The sequence below is a fragment of the Spermophilus citellus genome (assembly GCF_964194105.1).
Source record: "Spermophilus citellus genome assembly, chromosome: 16".
NCBI classification, from domain to species: domain Eukaryota; kingdom Metazoa; phylum Chordata; class Mammalia; order Rodentia; family Sciuridae; genus Spermophilus; species Spermophilus citellus.
In genome coordinates, this window is record NC_138196.1 from 82579467 (window position 1) to 82598946 (window position 19480).

At 54.2% G+C, this 19480-nt stretch overlaps 1 protein-coding gene across 1 annotated transcript; it reads left to right on the top strand.

Moving 5' to 3' along the window:
* Window positions 1–332: 332 nt before the first annotated feature.
* XKR5 (XK related 5) lies at window positions 333–18750 on the top strand (the record flags this gene model as incomplete). The annotated part of the gene is made up of 7 exons (XM_081269119.1): window positions 333–390; window positions 2495–2678; window positions 8224–8408; window positions 9432–9641; window positions 11105–11274; window positions 14349–14460; window positions 17612–18750. 7 exons carry the CDS (start codon window positions 333–335, stop codon window positions 18748–18750), a joined length of 2058 nt encoding a protein of 685 aa, XP_081125245.1.
* Window positions 18751–19480: the final 730 nt, after the last annotated feature.

The following is a 19480-nucleotide window of genomic DNA, read 5'->3' on the forward strand; positions in this document are numbered from 1 at the left end:
CCAATTAACGATTCTAATTCAGTTCCTTCCCGCCCCTCTCCCGGACTTGCTTTCAGCAGCACCCCAGGGCCAGGACCAACAAAAGAGCACTTCTCCTTAGGTCCAGATCAAGGGGCCAGACCTAAACGGGACTTCCCACTGGGAATCTGTCCTTCCTCCCTCCTTCCCTCCCTCCCCTGCTAGCAACTTGGCATAAACCAGAACCAGCCCCCGTGCGCCCAACGGCTCTGGCCGAAATGCCTCCCGCAGTCGGGCCTCAGGCCGGAAACCTCCCCGACTCGGGGCGTCTGACAGGGGAAGGGGCGGGCGCAGGCGGCGGGGCAGGCTGGAGGATGCACGCGGGGCTCCTGGGGCTCTCCGCCCTGCTGCAGGCGGCGGAGCAGAGCGCGCGTGAGTGCACCGCAGCCGCGGCTGGCGCCGGCGGGTGCTCCCTCCACCACCCTACCCCACCCCAGCGCCGGCGGGGGCGCACACCCCACCCTGCCCGCTGGGGCAGCCTGCAGAGCGCTGCGCGCTGGTGCTGGCATGCTGGCTCTCCTCCCAGTTTGCCGAGCCCGCCCGCCAATCCTTAGTGGGTGCTCGTGGTTGCCAGAGCCCTGGCGGATGCACAATCCCCCGCCGGTGCTCGAGAGCCCTCAGGATTGCACGATTCCCCCGGCGGTTGCATGAATTTCCACCCCTCCCCCCACCCATGCATGACCGATCCAGGGGTCGCCCACGGATGGGGGATGCCCCCGCCGGAAAAGGCGGACCGGCATCCCTCCCTCGCTCCAGAATTCTTATTCCACGCGCTTCGCAAAGTGCTGTGCTGCAAGATGCGCCCCGCCTCTCCCATCGCCCGGGCCGGCCTGAAGCGGGGAGGCCGCTCGGGAGCCGAGGGCTGGGGGGACCCAGGGCCTGAAGGACAGTGGCTCCCCACTAGGGTTTGGGGTGGGGCAGACGAGACTGCCGGGGAACCCAACCACCGAGTGAAGGCAAAGCAAAACGGCCATACTTTTCGCGCCCTTCGCGTTTGAACGTGTAACTCTTTCGGTGCCAGAGAGGAGTGTCTCCGCCCACTTCCGCCACGCCTCCGGTTCTCAGTCTTCCCGGCCCGCCTCTGGGGAGCCGGACGGTGGCCTTAGGAAGGCTTCAGGATCAAGACCCCCGAAGGTTCCTCGCCCGCTACCATCACGCACGCCTTCGGGACCCACCGGGCGCTGACTCTCTGATCTGCGCCGCGGTTCCTCGCCCGTCCCCGGGCGCACCCGCTGCGCTTTCTCCAAGCGGCGCTGGAGGAGCCGGGGTGGGGTCCTACCCAAGCACTCCCAATTCCTGCCCTGCGGCAGGGGAGGGCTAAAACCGGACGGGCAGGCCCTAGTTGGCGAGTGTGTGGCGGGACGCGCAGGCGGTTAGACCACTGGACAGACCCCAGGGCCCAGACGCCTCTGCTGGGGCTGCACGACTCCCAGCTGTTCCTCAGGGCAGTGCATTTGCCACCAAATTCATGGCTTGTGCTCACAGACCCACTTTAAACTTTAATACTGTAAAATCCAAGTAGCAGTAATTTAAAAGAGTTACTGGGCATCCCCGTGTCCACCAGCCCTGCTGCCTCCATTACCAACCTCAAAGGATCCTCAGCCGCGGTGGGGAGGTGCTGACAGTGAGGGCCCCGCTGCACAGGTGGAGGAGGCTGCCTCACCGAATTAGCTGGGAGGGTAAAGGCCAGCAGGTGGGCAGCAGTGCAGGGTAACTGAGGACCCTGTAGGGAGGGGAGTGCTGGACCATGTCCCACAGAGGAGGCGCCACACTTAGAGCACATCCCAGCTGCCAGGTACTTGGTACACGTGGCTCCTTGTAACAGAGGGAGATGCCCCAGAGAGCCCCGACACCTTTATGCCTGCCCCTGTTGCCAGCCAGCTCTGCCAGCTCCCAGGCAGGGTCTAGCAGAGTCTTGCTGGCGGTGGTTGATTGGTGAGGTTGCTTGGTTTTGTCTTTTAATGAGATGGAGTGTCGAGTAAGTAGACAAGAGGCTCAGGAAAGCAAGTTCATTGTCCTCACAGGTGCCAGAGGCAGGAGGCCACAGAGGGCCCCTGAGGAAGTACCGTGGTCAGGAGGCAGAAGACAGCAGCCAGGGTAGAGAGGCCAGGTTGGGGCCTCCTAGACAAGGACCAAGCACAGCGGGGTCAGTTTAGGACAGGCTAACATGGATGATTTGTGTATGTGTTGAGCTCTTTTGACCCCTGGATGCCTGACTCCTGGCACTGAGACGACTAAGGCAGAGCAGTACTGTCTCGTGGGGTGGGAGCCAGACAGAGGAGGGTGGCCCTGGGTTGGGCAGTCTGCATGTCACAAGCATGCTCCTGGAGGCGCCCTGTGCTACCTCCAAGAGAAGCAGTCTCTTCCCACCCAAGAAACTTTGTAAGATTTCAGAGCATTGTAACATCCAGAAAACTTGAAAATACTTACAGCCCTATCCTTCCAATAACCCCTCTGGTTTTTCTCGTCCCTCCAGGCCTCTGTACTGTGGTTTACTACTTCACCACAGGACAGCTTCTCTGGGGGTGGCTGACCTTTTCTGTCCTCCTGCCTGGCTTCCTGGTCCAGGGCCTGAGCTATCTGTGGTTCCGCGAAGATGGGCATCTGGGACGTGGCCTGTTGGTGATGCTGCACCTCCTGCAGCTGGGCGTCTGGAAGCGGTAAGAACAGCCAGCCTCCTTCCACCTCCAGAGCATGACCAGGTGCAAGAAGGGACTCCTCTGACCTCTGTCCATATGTTCTGTCCTTAAGGTCCTGGAAGTTCAGGATCACACCTCTGCTTGATACTGACATCCCCTCATCCAGCATCTCTAACACCAGGGCTGCCTCCTAGATGCATCTGTAAACCTTTAGAAAGCTTTTTCTTGTCTTCAGCCAAATTCTGTCTTCATGTTGTGTCCATCCTTTGGTCAACCTTTGGAGCCTCGTAAAGCTGCTCATGGCAGCTCTGTTTGAACACCTATTATCTTAGGCCAGGAAGGTGACATAGTTGAGTTAGCCACAGGCTAGACAGTGAACACCCCCATACCCTCACACCCCACAGCAGCATCTGTTCAAGCTTTTGTGAAAGGAAGAAGTCATCTGGGAGCCAGGACCAGTGTTTTGCCACAGAAAAGCTGCCAGTGATGTATCTAGTGCTGTGGGCTTACCTGTGGTCCTACCTGTGGTCCACAGGCCACCTCTGAGGCAAGGTGTGGCTTCTCCCCGGAGCACCTGGAAACAGGGAGTTGTCAGAGAGATGTGGCAGTGAGTTTGCACAAATGTGCACTTCAGCCATCAGCCACCTCAATGATCCCATAGGGCTGAAGGGACTTTTTGTAAAGGAGAAGAATTCAGGGATCAGATTGGTAAAGCCTGTAGCTCGAGTGTTTATCACAGGCCATGAGAGTTCAAGAGTTCGAAGTGTATTGAAGGAGCCCTTGCCAAGTGTTGCTCTCTGTTCTGAGGGTTTGTGCTGTGGCAGTCACTGTCCCTAGGACTTTCTCACAAGGCCCTGAAACAAGTATGTGCCAGGTTCACAGGTGGGAGCCCCATGTCCAGAGAGAACATGGGCATGGCATGCTGCCTGCCCCACCCCGAGGACCCTCGGGCCAGAGTGGAAGGTGCTCCTGAGAAAGACATGGGGCAGCCACCACTGCGTCACAGGCCCTGCAGTCGGCCATCTGTGTCAGCAGGCTCCACAAACACACCCACAGCCACCACAGAGGCTCCCCAGCTGGGCCTGCATGGGCCAGAGTGCTGGGGAGGACTGGACACCGAGGACCGGGAGGCAGCAGAGAATCTTTTGCCTGGACTTGGGGCCTGCAGCCTCTTCTGAGCACTGCCTAGCATCTCCATACCCTCCCTAATCAGCCTGGCCTCGAAATGAGAACAGGAGGGCCACGGGCCTCTTCCTGACCTCAGCCATCATAGTCATCAAAAATGAGACCTTAGGGGCCAGTGACCTATGGAGAAGCTGAGCCAGGCTTTCCTTAAGCAAATGTTTGATAGCTGATAGCCTGAGGAGTTGACTGGTCCTGTAGTTGCTAAGGAGAAGCCTTCCGAGTAATTGTCAGGTAGATGTGGCTTCTGAGACTCTGGGCAGCCTCAGGCCCACCTCATCCAGAGCCTTCTTCAGAGGTGGGGATGCAAGAGGCCTGGGGCATGTCCAGATTCTTGGTATTGGTATTTGACAGTGGACTCCACCCTCTTGTCTTCCCCTGGACTCTCAGAATCTCCATAAGCACACTGATATTCTGGTATATACTGAAAATTAGCATGGGTAAGTGAAGAGAGATGCAAAAATTAGGAGCCAGGAAAGACAACTAGTCACATGTATCTGATCATTATAAAGAAGTGAAGGTAACCAAAGAAATTTACACATAATTTAAAAGAGCACAAAAAATTTTTTTAAAAAGGGGAGGTTGAGCGAATAAAAAGAAAAATAAAAGCCATAAAAGGGGGCAAAATATCAGAACATGATCAAGCCAGAGTAGGCAGTTTTTAAAAACAAGCCACAAATTTGGTTCTAACTTCATGACATTATAAGCATAAGAAACTACCCAGCTTACAAGTTTTCTGAGATTACAAATTAGCCAAAACACAGAAATCTACTTCCTTAGTAGGGAGATTTGAAAATAGAAAGAAGAATCTTTTCCTTATTCTGAAGCTAGCACTTTCAGCTCTCACAAAGAAAACATGGTAAAAGTAGTCTTTTAAAGCAAATCGTTTTTTTAAAATCACAGTTTGGTAAGTCACCTGTAGGGGGAGCCAAAACAGTGGTATTTTGCACAATCCTGAGTTGGATCCCAATGGCCCACAGGGAGTGATTCCATAAGGAAATGCAGAGGAGCCTTCAAAAACAGAACAATCAATAAAACACAACCCTCTTGAGGAAAGTTGCTTATAAAACTTCAGGACTTTAAAACAAAATTGCTGAATTTTTTTTAACACAAAATGATACAAACTATATTCATGTTAAATCTGACTGTTCAAACCTGACATTAGTAGCAGCTTGTTTAAACAAAGAGTTACTTTTTTTTTTCTGTTTGGGCTTTTTGTGTCCCTTCTACTACTATATGTTCCAACATCTTTTTAACAATTTTTAAAGCCTGTCAATTCAATTGAAACTCAGTGTAAGCTGATAGAAGAGTCCCTAGCTAATCTCCTCAGCATGCATTCTGTGTTAGCACATTTAGAAGTTAAAAGTTCTTTAAAAGAAAGAGGCAAATTTTAAGGGTGTGTAAGATAAGCTCAGTGTAGATGGGTGGAGACTGAATACTTACAAAGTACGTAAAACATAGCTCTAGTCAAAACCTTGAGCTGCAGGCTGGCAGGGCCAACATCCCCAGGAATGTTACATTGGAGGAAAAAAATCACTTATTCTCCATGTCTTGGGCCCAAGACAGACTACTCTAGTTGTAGTGGACACATTTTCTTGCTTACTTGTTAGTCAGGAAAGACTATATTGCTGAGAAACTGAATTCTAAAGACAAGTTAGGCTGATGGGTTGTGTTTCCAAGCCTCTGTGTGGAGCCTGTGTTCTTAACTCGACCAGGACCCTGGATCGTCATCCACAGGGCTCAGCATGTGACTGTTCATGGTTAGTGACTTGTGTGTGCCCGAGGGGCTGCAGACACGCCAGTGAGGGCAGTCTCTGAGGCTGAGTTGGGAACAGAGCTGAGAGTGGCATTACCAGCACAGAGAAGATGTCGGCAGAACCCCAAGAGTCAGACTTGCCCTCGGCACAGAAGGCAGAGCACTGTCCTTACACCCGCTGAGGTCTGGTCCTGGCGCCCCTGCAGGTTCTCACATGGTGGTGGGGGGCGGGGGGGAGGCGACTCTGACCAGGAAGCTGCAGTGTTGCTGCAAAGGCACAGCAGCTTCCAGAAACTCCTGTCTGGGGAGTAGACATCTGTAGTCAGTACAGGAGAGTGTTCTCTAGAGCAGGGACAGTGCCAGGGTAGAGGGACCTTGGTTGTAGCCTAAGGAGCTTGCGGTTGGAAGCCCTGGGAGAGCCGAGACCACAGTGGCAGGCTGGGCCTGGAAGAGCTGCCCTAGCAACAGTCGGCCAAGGCTGTCAGAACCCAGGCCAGAGCAGCTGGGGGCCTGGGTGTGCTGTGGCCAGGACAGATAGGTTGGATCTCAGGACCAGGTAGCCACATCTCTGCACCTTCCATATCACCCCAGCTTTCCCAGGGCCCCCAGTGACCTACTGTCACAAAACCTGGGTGGCTGCCCTCCCTCAGGCCGTCCGCATCCCGGAGGGAAGCAGCCTCAGCACACCCGGGAACCTTTCACCGTCTGGCCCCAGCCTCTGTTCCACCAGACTCTTGACAGTTCCCAGACGTGGACCCTTCCCACTGCCCGCTCCCTGTCCCACTGACCCCACACACCCCTTTAGGTTCCCTCCCACCTCAGTTGCCCAACCAGGCCTTCCCACCCTCCCCCCAGAGCCCTCCTCGGCCTCCTGACCCCCTGCCAGGACTCAGCCTCCACCTCCACCCTCACTGCTCATTTTGATGGTTTCTTCCTCAATCCTTTCACGTGTGTTTTCTTTCCAAAACTGAATCATAAGCTTCTAGTGAACATGGTTCATTTTTCTGGTTATATTTTTTGGATTTCATATGTTTTTTCTTAATATTAAGTTTGTGTCAGAATCAGAGCTTCAAAGACTCAGTAAGAAATCAGTTCACTCCAGGATTCCAAATCATGAAAAAGGAATACTGTTTTCCCTGAGCATCTTTCCTAGGCCCTCAGCCCCGTAAGTAAAACCCTTTCAAAGGGGACCCCCCACCTTCTGCTTGGACATAGCAGAGCTGGCCAAAGATCAGAGTCTGCCTGTCACAGCAGAGACTAGGGAGATGCTTGGGAAGCCTTCCCCGTGGACTTCCAGAGGCATTGGCTCTGGCCCAGGGGTTGCTCAACTGTGTCTCTGAACTTGGACAAGACAAGGAGGTTCTGCTCCTAAATGGAGCTGTGGGCACCACTGCCCACACAGCAGGCAGGCGGTCACCTCCCTTGTTGCTGCTGATGCATAGAAACCTCATCACCAATGGAAACTCAGGGTCCACTGAACCCCCAAGTGTGACCAGGGAGTGGCATGGTTGTTAGATATTCCGTGTGGCCCTTTGGGCAGTTTAGCAGGTGACCCACGCCCCATTCTAGACAGCTTTCAGAAGATGAGAATATGAGGAAAAGGCTCCCGGGATGGGTTTATGGGAAACAGAATGAGAAAAGAGCATTCTAAGTCCTTTCACTGGGGTTTGACTCCTCTTCCAGACCCTAGGAAGGTTACCCAGGTGGGCTGAGCTGAAGTGTCCTTGGGGTCCTGCGCAGCCCGGTGCTACAGATGTGTGAGGGGACTCATCCCTTCTGCTGTTTTCTGTGTCCACCAGGCTGCTAGCAGCTGTCCATCTGCCTCCAGCTGCCTCTGGTTCCCCATTTGCCTCAGCCTGGTTTGCACTCTCCACCTTGACGACATGCCTTCCCTTTCTCATCTTGCCACCTGACAGCCTGACTCTCCATCCACGCGCGCGCGCGTGTGTGTGTGTGTGTGTGTGTGTGTGTGCGCGCAAGCATGTGAGCATGTGTGCATGTGTGCGGCTTCTCTTTCTCATCCTGGCCCCTAAGCATGAACAGCCCCCCAGCTTCTTGGGTGTCATAATTTTAGGGCACAAGGTTCTTGTGTGTCGCAGTTTTAGGGCACACAAGGCTCTGCACTCCATGAGTGTGAGGATGAGGGTTTTCTCATCTCTCTGGGCTCTAAAGAGATGACCACACACAGCACCTTGGAGCAAGCAGCTGCTGAAGGAATTGATTCCCATCCCAAGAGGCTCTGGGGCAGGGGAGCCCGTGGAGTTGCCTTCAACCTTGCCAGCCTACCCGTCTGGGTTTCCTTGCCCTGTGGCAGCTCTGCTCAGAGAGACAGACCCTCCTGCACTGGGTCCTGGCTCCTCACCTGCCCTCCCCACCCTCCCAGATGTGGGGAGTCTGTGGCACATAGGCTGGGCCTGGCTGAGCACCAGAACTCAGGGCACACCCATTGGAACTGACATCTTCAGCTCGGAGCCAGCCCAGTGACAGCCTGACTGATGACTTTGGGTGACATTGATGAGTACCTAGGGTATTTCCCAGACTGCTACCTGTCAATGAGTGAAAGAGGGTGTCCTGTTGAGTCCTGCCACAGCCTGGCTCCATGTCACCATGGCCCTTGCTCTTCTTTAGGCACTGGGACACTACATCAAGTGCTCTGTCAAAGGCAGAGGAGGCTCCCCACTGGGGACAGCTGTGGCTGCAGGAGGCTGACCTGTCAGCCCTCCGGCTCCTGGAGGCCCTGCTGCAGACGGGGCCCCACCTGCTGCTCCAGACATATGTTTTTCTAGCCTCAGACTTCACAGATGTTGTGCCAGGTGAGTACCTCTTGCTGCAGAGCTCAGACTGTCAACTTCCCAAGGGGGACATGAACACGTGACTGGTTAGCAAAACCCTCCCAACTGAGACTTCCCCTGCCTGGGAGAATGAGGGCATCCTGTGCTCACTAGCCCGTAGGGGACTACAGTTGGCTTTGCTTGGGGCAATGCATTCTCAGTGAGCTGGCTCTCCTCGGGGGTTAGACTGTAAGGTCAGGCCAGAAGATAGAAATTGTGCACTTAAGATGACCCTGAAAATACCCCAGGAAGAACTGCTTCTCAGCGTGTCCTTAGTCTCCCTGTGTCCTTAGTCACTAGAATAACTCCTAATGCAGCCAGAGCTGACTCCAGAGCCTCATGGAAACCACAACGCAGATCCCAGCCGATGTACATTTCCATCTCCTGCATCCACAATCTCTCCTTCCCTCCCCCCTCCCTCCCTCCCTCTTTCTCCTTCCTTCCCTCCTTCCCTCACCCACCTCCTCCCTCCCCCTCCCTCTGTGCGCACGACATGTACATAAACCAAATGCTCAGAAGACAGGACTGTATCATTCTTCCATACATCTTCATCGAAGGGCCTGATGCCGTTTATGTTCTGATTATAGTTTTTTTATTAAATCTCCTTCACATGATCCAGTGATCGAGCAGCAAAACACCTGGGAAGGAACCACATTCATCATCTTCCAGGATCTGCTTTGTTCTAAACAGAACTTAGACCAGAGGGTTTGGACCTGGGGCTGGGAAGTTCTTCCTAAGGGCTTACAAAGGGATAGGCCATTTGCTGGGCAAGGCACCCAGGACATTGGGCAGTGGAAGTGCTTCTTTGTGTCCTCATTTATTCCTGTATACAGATTTGTACCTTTGTGCACACAGTTGTTATGTTTCCACCTTCAAGGGGCTTGGTCAGTGGTGTCCTCTGTAGAGGTGGGTTTTAATGAGAGGTTACATGCCCATTAAAGCAATGAACCTTCAACTGTGGCTGTTTGGAGCCTGCGAGGAATGTTCTGTTTGCTTCCCTTTCAGGAGTCAGTGCCCTGCTCTCCTGGTCCTCACTGTCCTGGGCCCTGGTGTCCTACACCCACTTCCTGGGTGTCCTGAAGCCAGGCCACCGCGTCATGCCATGGGCTGCCCTCTTCTGCCAGCAGCTCTGGCGGATGGGCATGCTGGGGACCCGCGTCCTGAGTCTGGCTCTGTTCTGCAGAACTTACCGCGTTTGGGTCCTGGTGGTTGGAGGTAAGCAGAACTCACACTCTGGTCATCTACTGCTGCGTAACACCACACGGCAGAATGGCATGTCTTAGAAATCACTGTTGATGATCATGAGCCCCAGGTCTGGGGCTGGCTTGTCTGGGCCAGTGGCTCCTGCTTAGGGGTCTCCTGTGGTTGCAGCAGGAGAGCAGGCATCTGGGTTCACAGGGAGGCTAGAGCGGGCTGCGGGCACACATGGCCTTGCTCTTCCACAAAGTAGCCTGGACTCACCCTTGGCAGCTGAGAATTCCAAGACAGGAAGTGGGACCTGCCAGTCCTCTTAAAAGCCAGGCCTAGAACTGGCTCAGTATTGCTTCCGCTGGGCTCTGCCGGTCCGAGCAGCCACAGGCAGCCCAGATCCCCCTGCGAGGAGGCGCAGACCCCAGCTCCCAGAGGGCCGTGGAGTGGGAAGGAGGGCACGCGGCTTGCTCTGGAGAGACCTCGCCATAGCTTACATATCCCAGCCTCGAAAGTCCTAGGGAACCCCAGGGCATAGACACCATTCTACATCACAGACTAAAATCTTTCCCTAGAAAAACTGCCATTCAAACAGGAGGGAGGTCTGGGGTCCCATTGCCCTGACCCAGTACAAAAATACCCAGTACAAAGTTATGCGAAGCTGCTTATAGTCTCTGAAAGTGCTCCGACATTGTCTCTGTCTGAAACGAGACAGCTCTTCAGAACCCCAGCCCTCTGTCCAGGGCACACAGAGATGCACAGTGATGACAGGGAGTCTCTCTGGCCTTGCACACTCCTGAATGGGGTCTGTGTGTCTCTGCCAAGGACAGCAGTCTCCTCTGGTCATCAGTGAATACACTCTGCAAGAAAGAACAGTGTACTCTTGTTTTAAGGGAACTGGAGACATTGAGAGATATTTGGCCCTTGGGCCCAGAACAAACATTTGATACAGTTATTGGGGGGAGGGGGCGGGAACTTGCTCCAAAAGAGAAATTAACGATGTTTTTATTCATCCTTTTAAAAACTCTGCTTTAACTCTAGAAGGATATTACTCATCTTAAAACATAGGCATAAAAACTATAGCTGGACCACATAGAATCCTTCCCTGTGGGTATGGAGGGTTTTGGCTCATGTAGTAACAATTTTAAAATAGTAGAGTCGATTTTGTAACTGCCTCCTTAAAACCTTTCTGGAACCAAAAAGGCAGGGGTACGTAACATCTGACGTGTCATCGAGGGCAGCAGCTCGTCTTTGTTTCCGAGTCTCCAGACTAGGCCAGTGCCCTTTGGGAGGCTAGAGAGGTGATAGGTGCAGAGCTGGACTGGCCGGTTTGCCACTCCTCCACTCTTCTGGGTTCTGGTGTCTGTTCTTGGATGCTGGGGCAAGTGCAGCCCAAGCAGAGAGGGATGTTTCCAGGCCGTGCTTCTGTGTTCTTGTCCCCTCCCCCACCTCCCCCTGGACCCTGACCACCACCGCTCACCTCTCCCCAGGTGCCCACTGGCTGGTGATGACGTTCTGGCTCGTAGCCCAGCAGAGTGACATCATCGACAGCACCTGCCACTGGCGACTCTTCAACCTGCTGGCGGGGGCCGTGTACATCCTCTGCTACCTCGACTTCTGGGACAGCCCTTCCAGAAGGAGGATGGCCAGCTTCTACTCGGCAAGTGCCATGGGGGCACTCTTCCATCCTGGCTCTCCCAGAATGTGTGTGGCCTGTAGTGTGTGTGTCTGTGTGCACAGGAGCGTGTGTATGTTTCTGTGTACACAGGAGTGTGAGTGTGCACACAGCTATGAAAGAAGGACTGGCGTGGTTTACAGGAAAATTCTAAAAGGAATTAGTCTTGGGAGACGACGGGCTGTGAAAATACTAAGCCAACGTCCAGGTGCCACCACAGAATCACTGTGGCAAAGCAGAGGCGCATTTGGTGTGTTCTCTGCTGTCTGCTGAGGGTCCCTGCAGGTCCTCGTCCCACAAAACGGCCTTCGTCATCACCTCAGTCTTTACCAGGTGTTTATCACCGAGTTCTAGATGCAGTCCTACCTAGGGTGACAATCTCAAAGGTGGCCTGATGTCAGTCTTCAGGTTGCTTCTATTCCAGCAGAAATTTCTACCCATTTTTTTAAAAAATTCATATTGGTAAGTTCACATGATAGTAAGGCAGAATGTGGGCAAGGCAGGAGAGAAAAACCTGGAGGACCTACCAGCATGGCTTCCCATTGGTGACCAGAGATACTTGGGGCCAGAAGGTGAAGGTTGAGCTGCACTGTGAAGAGCAGAGCAGAGAAAATATGGCCCAGAGGTGCAGGCCCCAGGTTTCGAAGGCTAACGAATGACGGAACCCCAGCCCTGCTGGTCACTACCCAGAACTCAGATCCTCGCAGCCTTTTCCACCTGTCCCTCAGTGTTCCTGTGACAAGTAAGACCCATCTACTTTTCAAGGGCCTTATGAAGATCAAACAACAGGTAGCATAAGTAGCTTGGCACAAAGTAACCTATAAATGGAGGCGAGACACGTGACAGATGTCACAATCCTTAGCAGGCAAACTCCAGTGGGGGTACACATTCAAAAGGAAATATGGTTAAAAAAGATGGTGAGACACCAGCAGAGCCGGTGACAATTATAAGGAAAATACAGATAATGACCACCCAGCTTCCCAAGGGGACCTCAGACCTCCAGGAACCTGAGCCAACTGGGTCCTGGTGACTGTGTTAGGGAGCTGGGGCCCTCCCAGAAACTGAGGCAGCACAAAGACCCCCCTCTTCAAACCCCAGTTCTTGCAATCAGGTCAGAAAGATTGCAGACATGTCGCTCAGAGTAACAAGAATGTTTAATGAAGGAATAGGAAAGCAGAAGGGGACACTCTCAAGGGAGAGGGTGGGTCCTCTCAGGGAAGACAAGAACCGTGTACCTCTCCTGCACTCCAGTTTTATTGGGGATCCCAGAGAAGTTTCCAGAGAGTCCTGCCCAGGTCCACCTCTTGACTTTCGACTGACAGCAGGACGGTATCAGACTTTCAGGCCTTCCCTGCCATGGCAACTCTAGGTCACCTTGGCCCATGCTGAACAGCTCTAGTTGAATTCTTAACCACACGCAGATCGATTTTCTGGTTAGGAAGAACTTTCCTGATCTCCCAGAGTTCTGGGTTCCTCCCATCAGTATTCTCCTGGGCCTGCATTTCTCCTGCAGTGAACAACAGGTAGTTTGCCAAGGAAGGTGACGTATCCTGTCCACTGAGGAAAAGAATGCATGTGGGGGTCAGCACGGGATGGGGGGTGGTTATAGAATTACTCTTACCTTGTGATCCCCCATCCTCATCTGTCCCTAACAGCCGTGAGACCCCGGGGCCATATCTACAGGGCCTTTGAGCCTGTGCACTCCACTGTCCCCCTATTCATTTACTTCTCGGGTCTCCCTCAGGCAAGGATGGTGAGGGCTCCACTCCTGGAAGCCCATGTCCCACCCCTAAGCCCCTGGAGAGGGAGGCCCAAGTATCACCAGGGCCACAGGCAGAGGATCACAGCACTGAGGTGGAAGGCGCCCAGAGGACAAGTCTGCCTTCCACCAGACTTGTGGACCAACCAGACATCCCTCAGAAGTCAGAGTGAAAGCCTCCAGGTTTTCACAGGGCTCCCGGCAACTCCTTGGGGGCTGCCGAGACCCCCGACAACAGCTCCTGAGAGTTTCTGACCCTTGACTTATTTGAGTCTCCTGGATTAAGATGAAGCCAGTGAATCGCCCACGAGTGTGGATTTTCGGAAGACTTTCTGAGCGTGTCAGTGCTATGACTCAGTTTCCCAGGTCTTAGGGTCAGCAGTTCAGTGTACAGATGGTCCCAACTTCGATTCTTTGATTTGCAGTGCAGCAAAGCTGCACCCATGCCGCCACTCTGTCACTTTTAATGCACTATTAAGTTACGCGAGACAGTCCACTCTTCCCTGTAAGCGGGCTTGCGCTACCTGACTTTGCCCAAGTGGGGAAGGTAAGTGTTCTGGGCACACTTGGGGCAGGCTGTGCTGTGCTGGGGTGTTTGGGAGGTGAGGTACCTCAGACTTATTTCCAACTTAGCAACATATTCGATTTACAGTGGGTTTATCGGGTGGTAACCCCATGGTAAATCAAGGACCATCTGTATAATCTTGAATTATGTGCTGTTAATTTACATATTTCAATAAAAATTTACTTTTTATATTTAAAAATTAGAAACAAGTTGATAGGCCAGGTCAGCCTGGAGGCAGGTGCCTTTGGGAGAGCCCACCAGCCAGGGAAATCCCCTCCCCCACTGCCACTGCGTGGTGCAAAACAAATTAACCCTTAAAGGTGCTCCTGTTTACAGGAAATCTCTAGACTTGTTATGAAAGTCTGTGACTCCAACTTACTGGAGCTCGGTGGCACCCTGAGCTCTGCACATGGCTTTCATTATTGTGTTACCATATGAGTCCCTGCCTACACCCAGCCTGGGCGTGGAGACGGAGGTAGGAATAAGAGCAGCCCAGCCCGACTCCCCCAGGGAGCCCCCACAGCCGCTCCAGTGTTTGTGACTCTGACATTTTAATGAGCACCGCTAGGAGACTCTCCCTTGCAGAGAGGTTTCCCTTGAGGATGAGGGTTCTGTTTCTAGGGGCCATTCGGCCTGGGCACCCTGGAGAGACAGCAAGGAAGAGCTGCAGATCCAGGAAGGGCGCGGTGGCTCTGCCTTGTTCTGACAGGTGGTGGCTCTGCCTTGGTCCCACAGGTAATGCTGCTGGAAGACATCATTCTTTTGGTGCTGGCCACTGACTTCCTCCAGGGGGCCTCGTGGAGCAGCCTGTGGACCATAGCTGGGGTCTTGTCTGGATTTCTGACAGGTAAGACCCACCGTGGCCGCCTTCTCCAAGCCTCCTCAACTTGGTTGTCTTGTTTTTATGTTGGACTCAGAGGACAGGAAACTGAGCTCAGAGGTGGTGGGCTGGGGACTGAGGACAGAGCCACTGTGCTGTGGCTGGAGGCCATGCTCCAGGGCAAGAGGAACCGAGATCAGCCCTGTTGTCCTGTCTTGACTGCTGGGAACTCAGGTGAGGCTGGGCCTAGCCCCTTGTAGCCAAAATGCCTCCTGTGCCAGCCCCTCTCCAGGCTCCCATGGGGTTAAGGTGATTTCCCTCTCCTCCCTGTCCTGGCCTGACCACATGGCCACGGGCACTCTGGTGTCTGTCACATCTGCAGCTGGTTGGAGAGAGTTTGCACAGAGGTCTCTAGGAGACTCCATGAGACCAGCAGTTGCTAAGTGGTCTAGCTGCGTCCACCCCAGCTCCATCATGGGCATCAGCACCGTGCTCGAGGGCTTCAGGTATCAGTCACACATAGTGAATGGACAACCTGATGTCACTGCTGTGTCCATGTGTTGACCTTGCCTCCCTGATAGGGGTGAGCTCAGCAGGGGCTTCATCCCTACACTTGAAGGATGATGCCAGCCTGCCCCCCTGCCCGCCCTGCCAGCCGCTCTTGAGCCTGTGGTGGTGGATTGTCCAGGATGGCCACCACACGTGGCAGTGGCCCCTGCCCAGGATCCCCCATTGTTCACTACAAGCCTTGGTCCTGAGGTCCTGCCACGCCCCACCCCTTCCTCTGCCCACTTGTACTCTGAAGGAGGCACATGGAGGCAACAAGACCACCTGACACCTGGGCCCTCCCCAGAGAGGTGGGCAGCAGGGACCTAGGGCTCTTTTCTTGCTCACAGCTCTAGGGGTGGGCTGACCTACGAAAGCAGCTGTGACAGGGGAAAGAGCAACCTAGACACAAAGCCTTCGAGGTGAGAGACCATTCACAGCACAGAGGAGATTCCCAGATCACGGGTCTATGACAAATAAGTGAGCCCCAACCACCTGGGCCTTAAGCCTGCCTCCTCTTCCTCAGAGTCCCGAGTCCTGGCTTGGCAGGGTGGGTGGCTCAGCCAGTGCTTCTTCTTCAGATGAACTTTTCTTTCCAGATAATTGTAGTTTTAATCATGCAGAGAGTACCCTGTACCTATCACCCAGTCTCCACCCTGCAAGACTATATCACAGTCTCACAACCAGGACAGAATGTGACACAGCCCAGACAGGAAGACCCTCCCACACCAAAGACCCCCACAGCGCCCACTTCCTCTCACCCCACCACACCCCCAGCTCCTGGCCAGCAACCCACCCTCCACCTCTGCACCTGTACCACTTCAAGGATGTTACGTAAATGCCCTTGTGGTACCAGTTCTGGGTGGTCCTCTTCCCTCACCGGCCCTTTGATGGCTGAGCAGCATTCCACAGCATGGCAGGACCACAGTTGAACCACCCGCCCACTGAAGGGCATCCGTGTAGACCTTGATAACACAGCTTAGCTAGCGGCGCTTTCCTTTCTAAGCTGCTCGTGTGCGTAGAATGGCCCATCTCAAGAACAGCAGGCTGCCCAGGCAGGTGAGAACCCGAGGCTCCCGGAGGCTCCTGGCCCTGCCAAGCAATCCCTGGGGGGTGGGGCCACATGGCAGGTGGGATCACGGCGGAGCCAGCCATGAGGACTGACCTCTTTGCATGCTCTGGCTCAGGGGAGGCACAGCGGAGTCCTATAAGCTCGGGGTGGGAAGAGCACAGGCAAGGCTCAGCCAGAGTGGGCCTGCCTGTCCCTCTCCACTGAAGGCAGAGCTTGAGCAGGCCTGGCTCACGAGGGGCCTCAGGAATCCTCAGCAGGAAGAGATACAAAAAAATGAAAAGGAAAGAAATTTTGTGAGCCAGTTGTTCAACACAGGCATTATTGAGAATTAACTATATTATGTGTATACTTACAATCAAATACACTATATCAAAACTAATATCACTAAATATGAAACAAAATGGAAAGGAAGAAGGTAGGAAGGGAGAGGAGGGAGATTTGTAGTCCAAAGAGCTAGAGCTCAGGCTGAAAGTAGACAGTTCCTGCTCACATTTAGCCCCCACCACCTTTCCTTCTTTATTGAGCACCTACTGCCTGCCAGCCTGGGACTACAACCCAAAACCAGCAAATCGCGTGGCCCTTGGAGAGACTTTTCACTGGATCTGTGTGCTAAGGACTTCTATGACCCCACAGCTTGGTTCTTCTTGGGTCATTCATTGTAAAAGGTGACACTAGGTCCCTCCCAGCAATGTGAGAGTCTGAAGCAGTGTGCAGAAGTTGTGATCAGGGCCTGCTGCAGAGGCCACACTGAGCATGTAGGGATTCTGCCCCGTGTCCCTGGTTCAAGCCCTGAGCAGTGGCCCTTGGCCCCAGAGACAGAGGGTCTGGGGCAGGGTCCTGGGGCCCCTTGCAGCTCTTCACGCTGGCGTGTCCTGGCGCCCTCAGACTCTTCTCCCCAGCACTTCCTCCTGTTTCCTGCGGTTGATAAGGAGCGCCCTGCCCAGCGCTCCTCCAGTGCGGCAGGAAGCTGGGCACTGTGTGGGAGGCTTACTGGAACGCTCTGTTAAAGAGATTACCCAGCAGTCAACACTCCTGATCAAAATATACGAAAAAGGCAACAATGTGACAAAGGTGTTTGCACACAGAGGAAGCCCCGCTGCTGCTCCTGGAAATTCCTTGATGTGGCTACTCAGGAGCAGGACGGCCTGGGCTGCAGCCCTCCGCCAGCACCAGAGCGCTGTGGCCCCTCCACCAGGGTGTTGACTGAGAGCTCTTCTAGGCATGTTGCACACTCACACACGTGTACCCACTCCCACACGCTACACATTCCCGTGCTACACACACATATTCTCACACACAACCCAAGCACTCAGTGGGAGTGTGCTTGAGAAGGAAGACCCAGAATCAGTAGGAGTCAAGCTCTCTTGTTCCAGTTGAAGATGAGCTGCAAACTCTAGAAGCTGCAAACTCCCCCAGAACATGCATTTCTCAGGCTCCAAATAGTCTCACTTTGGATCCCACTGATATTGCTCTACTCAAAATGGCTGGAACCTGGAACCACAAACCATGAGGCTGCAGGACTTCCGAGAACTTGACCTGGTACTCTTTCTGTCTTTTCAGGCAGTGTGTCGCTGGTTATTTATTACAGCCTGCTACACCCCAAATCCACAGACATCTGGCCAGGCTTCGTGAGGACGTGCAGAGGCCCTGCCGGCAGGGACAGCGCAGAGCAGGAGGCCCCTCCCCAGACCACGGCTCCAGCGGCCGGGAGGCCCGAGCGCGCAGACTCCTGCCACGGAGAAAGCTGGGTGCTGGAGAAGGCCTCCAGCCCAGAGCAGGGCCCTCTGGAGGCAGAGATGAGGGACCCAGGCTCCAGGGAGGGGTCCCTCCTGAGCCGCCACCACTGGCTGCTGGTGAAACTTGCCCTAAAAACAGGAAATGTGCCCAAGATCAACGCAGCCCTGGGAGAAGACAGTTCTGGCTGCCCTTGTCCCCCCACATGGGGGTCCAGTCAACACTGTAGTCTGCAGGGGCAGACCCTATTTACCCAGAAAGCCCACCTGTCATCCCCCCATGATGCTTCAACCCTAGAGAAAGGCTCCAAGTTTGAAGGGACCCCAAAAGCAGAGGTGGACGCCTTGGAAACCTCGAGTTACATCTCTTTTGCCAGTGATCATCAGGACAGCGTGCCCACCCAGAAGCCATCAGCTACACGCGGGGAGGACAACCCAAAGGAGAGAGCCAGGGCTGCCCCCAGGGAGCAGGGGAGGACTGCAGGGGGGCAGCTGAGAGGAAGCGAGGGACAGGAGAGCACAACATTGTACTTCAGTGCCACCACGGAAGTGGCCATGTCCTCACACCAAGAGGGCAGCCCCGCATCCCTGCTGATGGCCCGCTCCAGGAGGATGCCGGGAGAGAGCAGCCCTGCCCAGCCTCCCTTGCCCCAGCCCGGTGCCAAGCCCTTCCCCCTCACTGTGGCCAACATCAGCCCCATCCTAGGCGCAGGCCCGTGCAGACACTTCCGCCCCAGCCCAGGCCTCCCTGGACCAGCCCTGGGTGGCTCAGAGTGTGGGGAGTGGCAGGAGCCGGCAGAGGCCCTGAGCCATCCTGCTGTAGTTGGCACCCCTAGGCTGTTGCCACAGATGAGCCTGAGATCCGCTGAAGAGCCCCGCCTCACGTCCACCCCCAAGTCCGAGCCCATCCAGAGGGACTGCAGCTGCCCGGACAGGATGAAGCACGAGGCAAGCTTCTATATCTGACCACAGTCACAGTGAGACAACAGGTCACAAATGGGGCCAGCCACCGGGTGCCATGATGAGAGAAACCACCTCCGACGTCTTCGTCCTTGGACGGGCTTTTCCTCCTCTGGCTCGCCATCTGCCCACCTGAAAAATGAGGGAGCAGGACTGGATGCCCCCTGTACCTCCTGCAAGAACGTCTCCTGTGGCACCTGCACAGGGGACGTCCTAGCGCAGTGTACCCGGGTGAAGGCGCCCAGGCTGCTCACCTCCTCCAGTGAGCTGAATGGTCTCCATTTCCCATCTTGGTAGCACTAGGAAACAAAGGTAAAACTCAGTTCTGTTTTACCCTGGGTTCTTTGTAATGAACTTTTCCTGACACTGAGTGCTTATTAAATTTTTATTAAACGTATTCCAACTGCATTATTTCTTGGAGTCACACAGCTAGACAATGCAAACTCTGGAAGCAGACGAGAACTACAGTGCCTGGAGTCAACTGAACCCGCAAACGCCGTTCTGAGATTTCCTCACTCTTTGGCAGAGTCTAGATGGTATTTTTCAGTGAAATCCCAGCTCTCCTTCCCGCAGGCCAGCCGGCCAGCAGTTCTTTGTCTGCTTTTGATAACTGCCATTCTGACTGGCGTGAGATGAAACCTTAGAATAAGGTTTTCCTTTATCTCCAAACACTGCTTCCTCCTCCATTCCACGTGAGAAACTATCCAACTCAAGTGCATCCAGCGAGGGCTGCCAG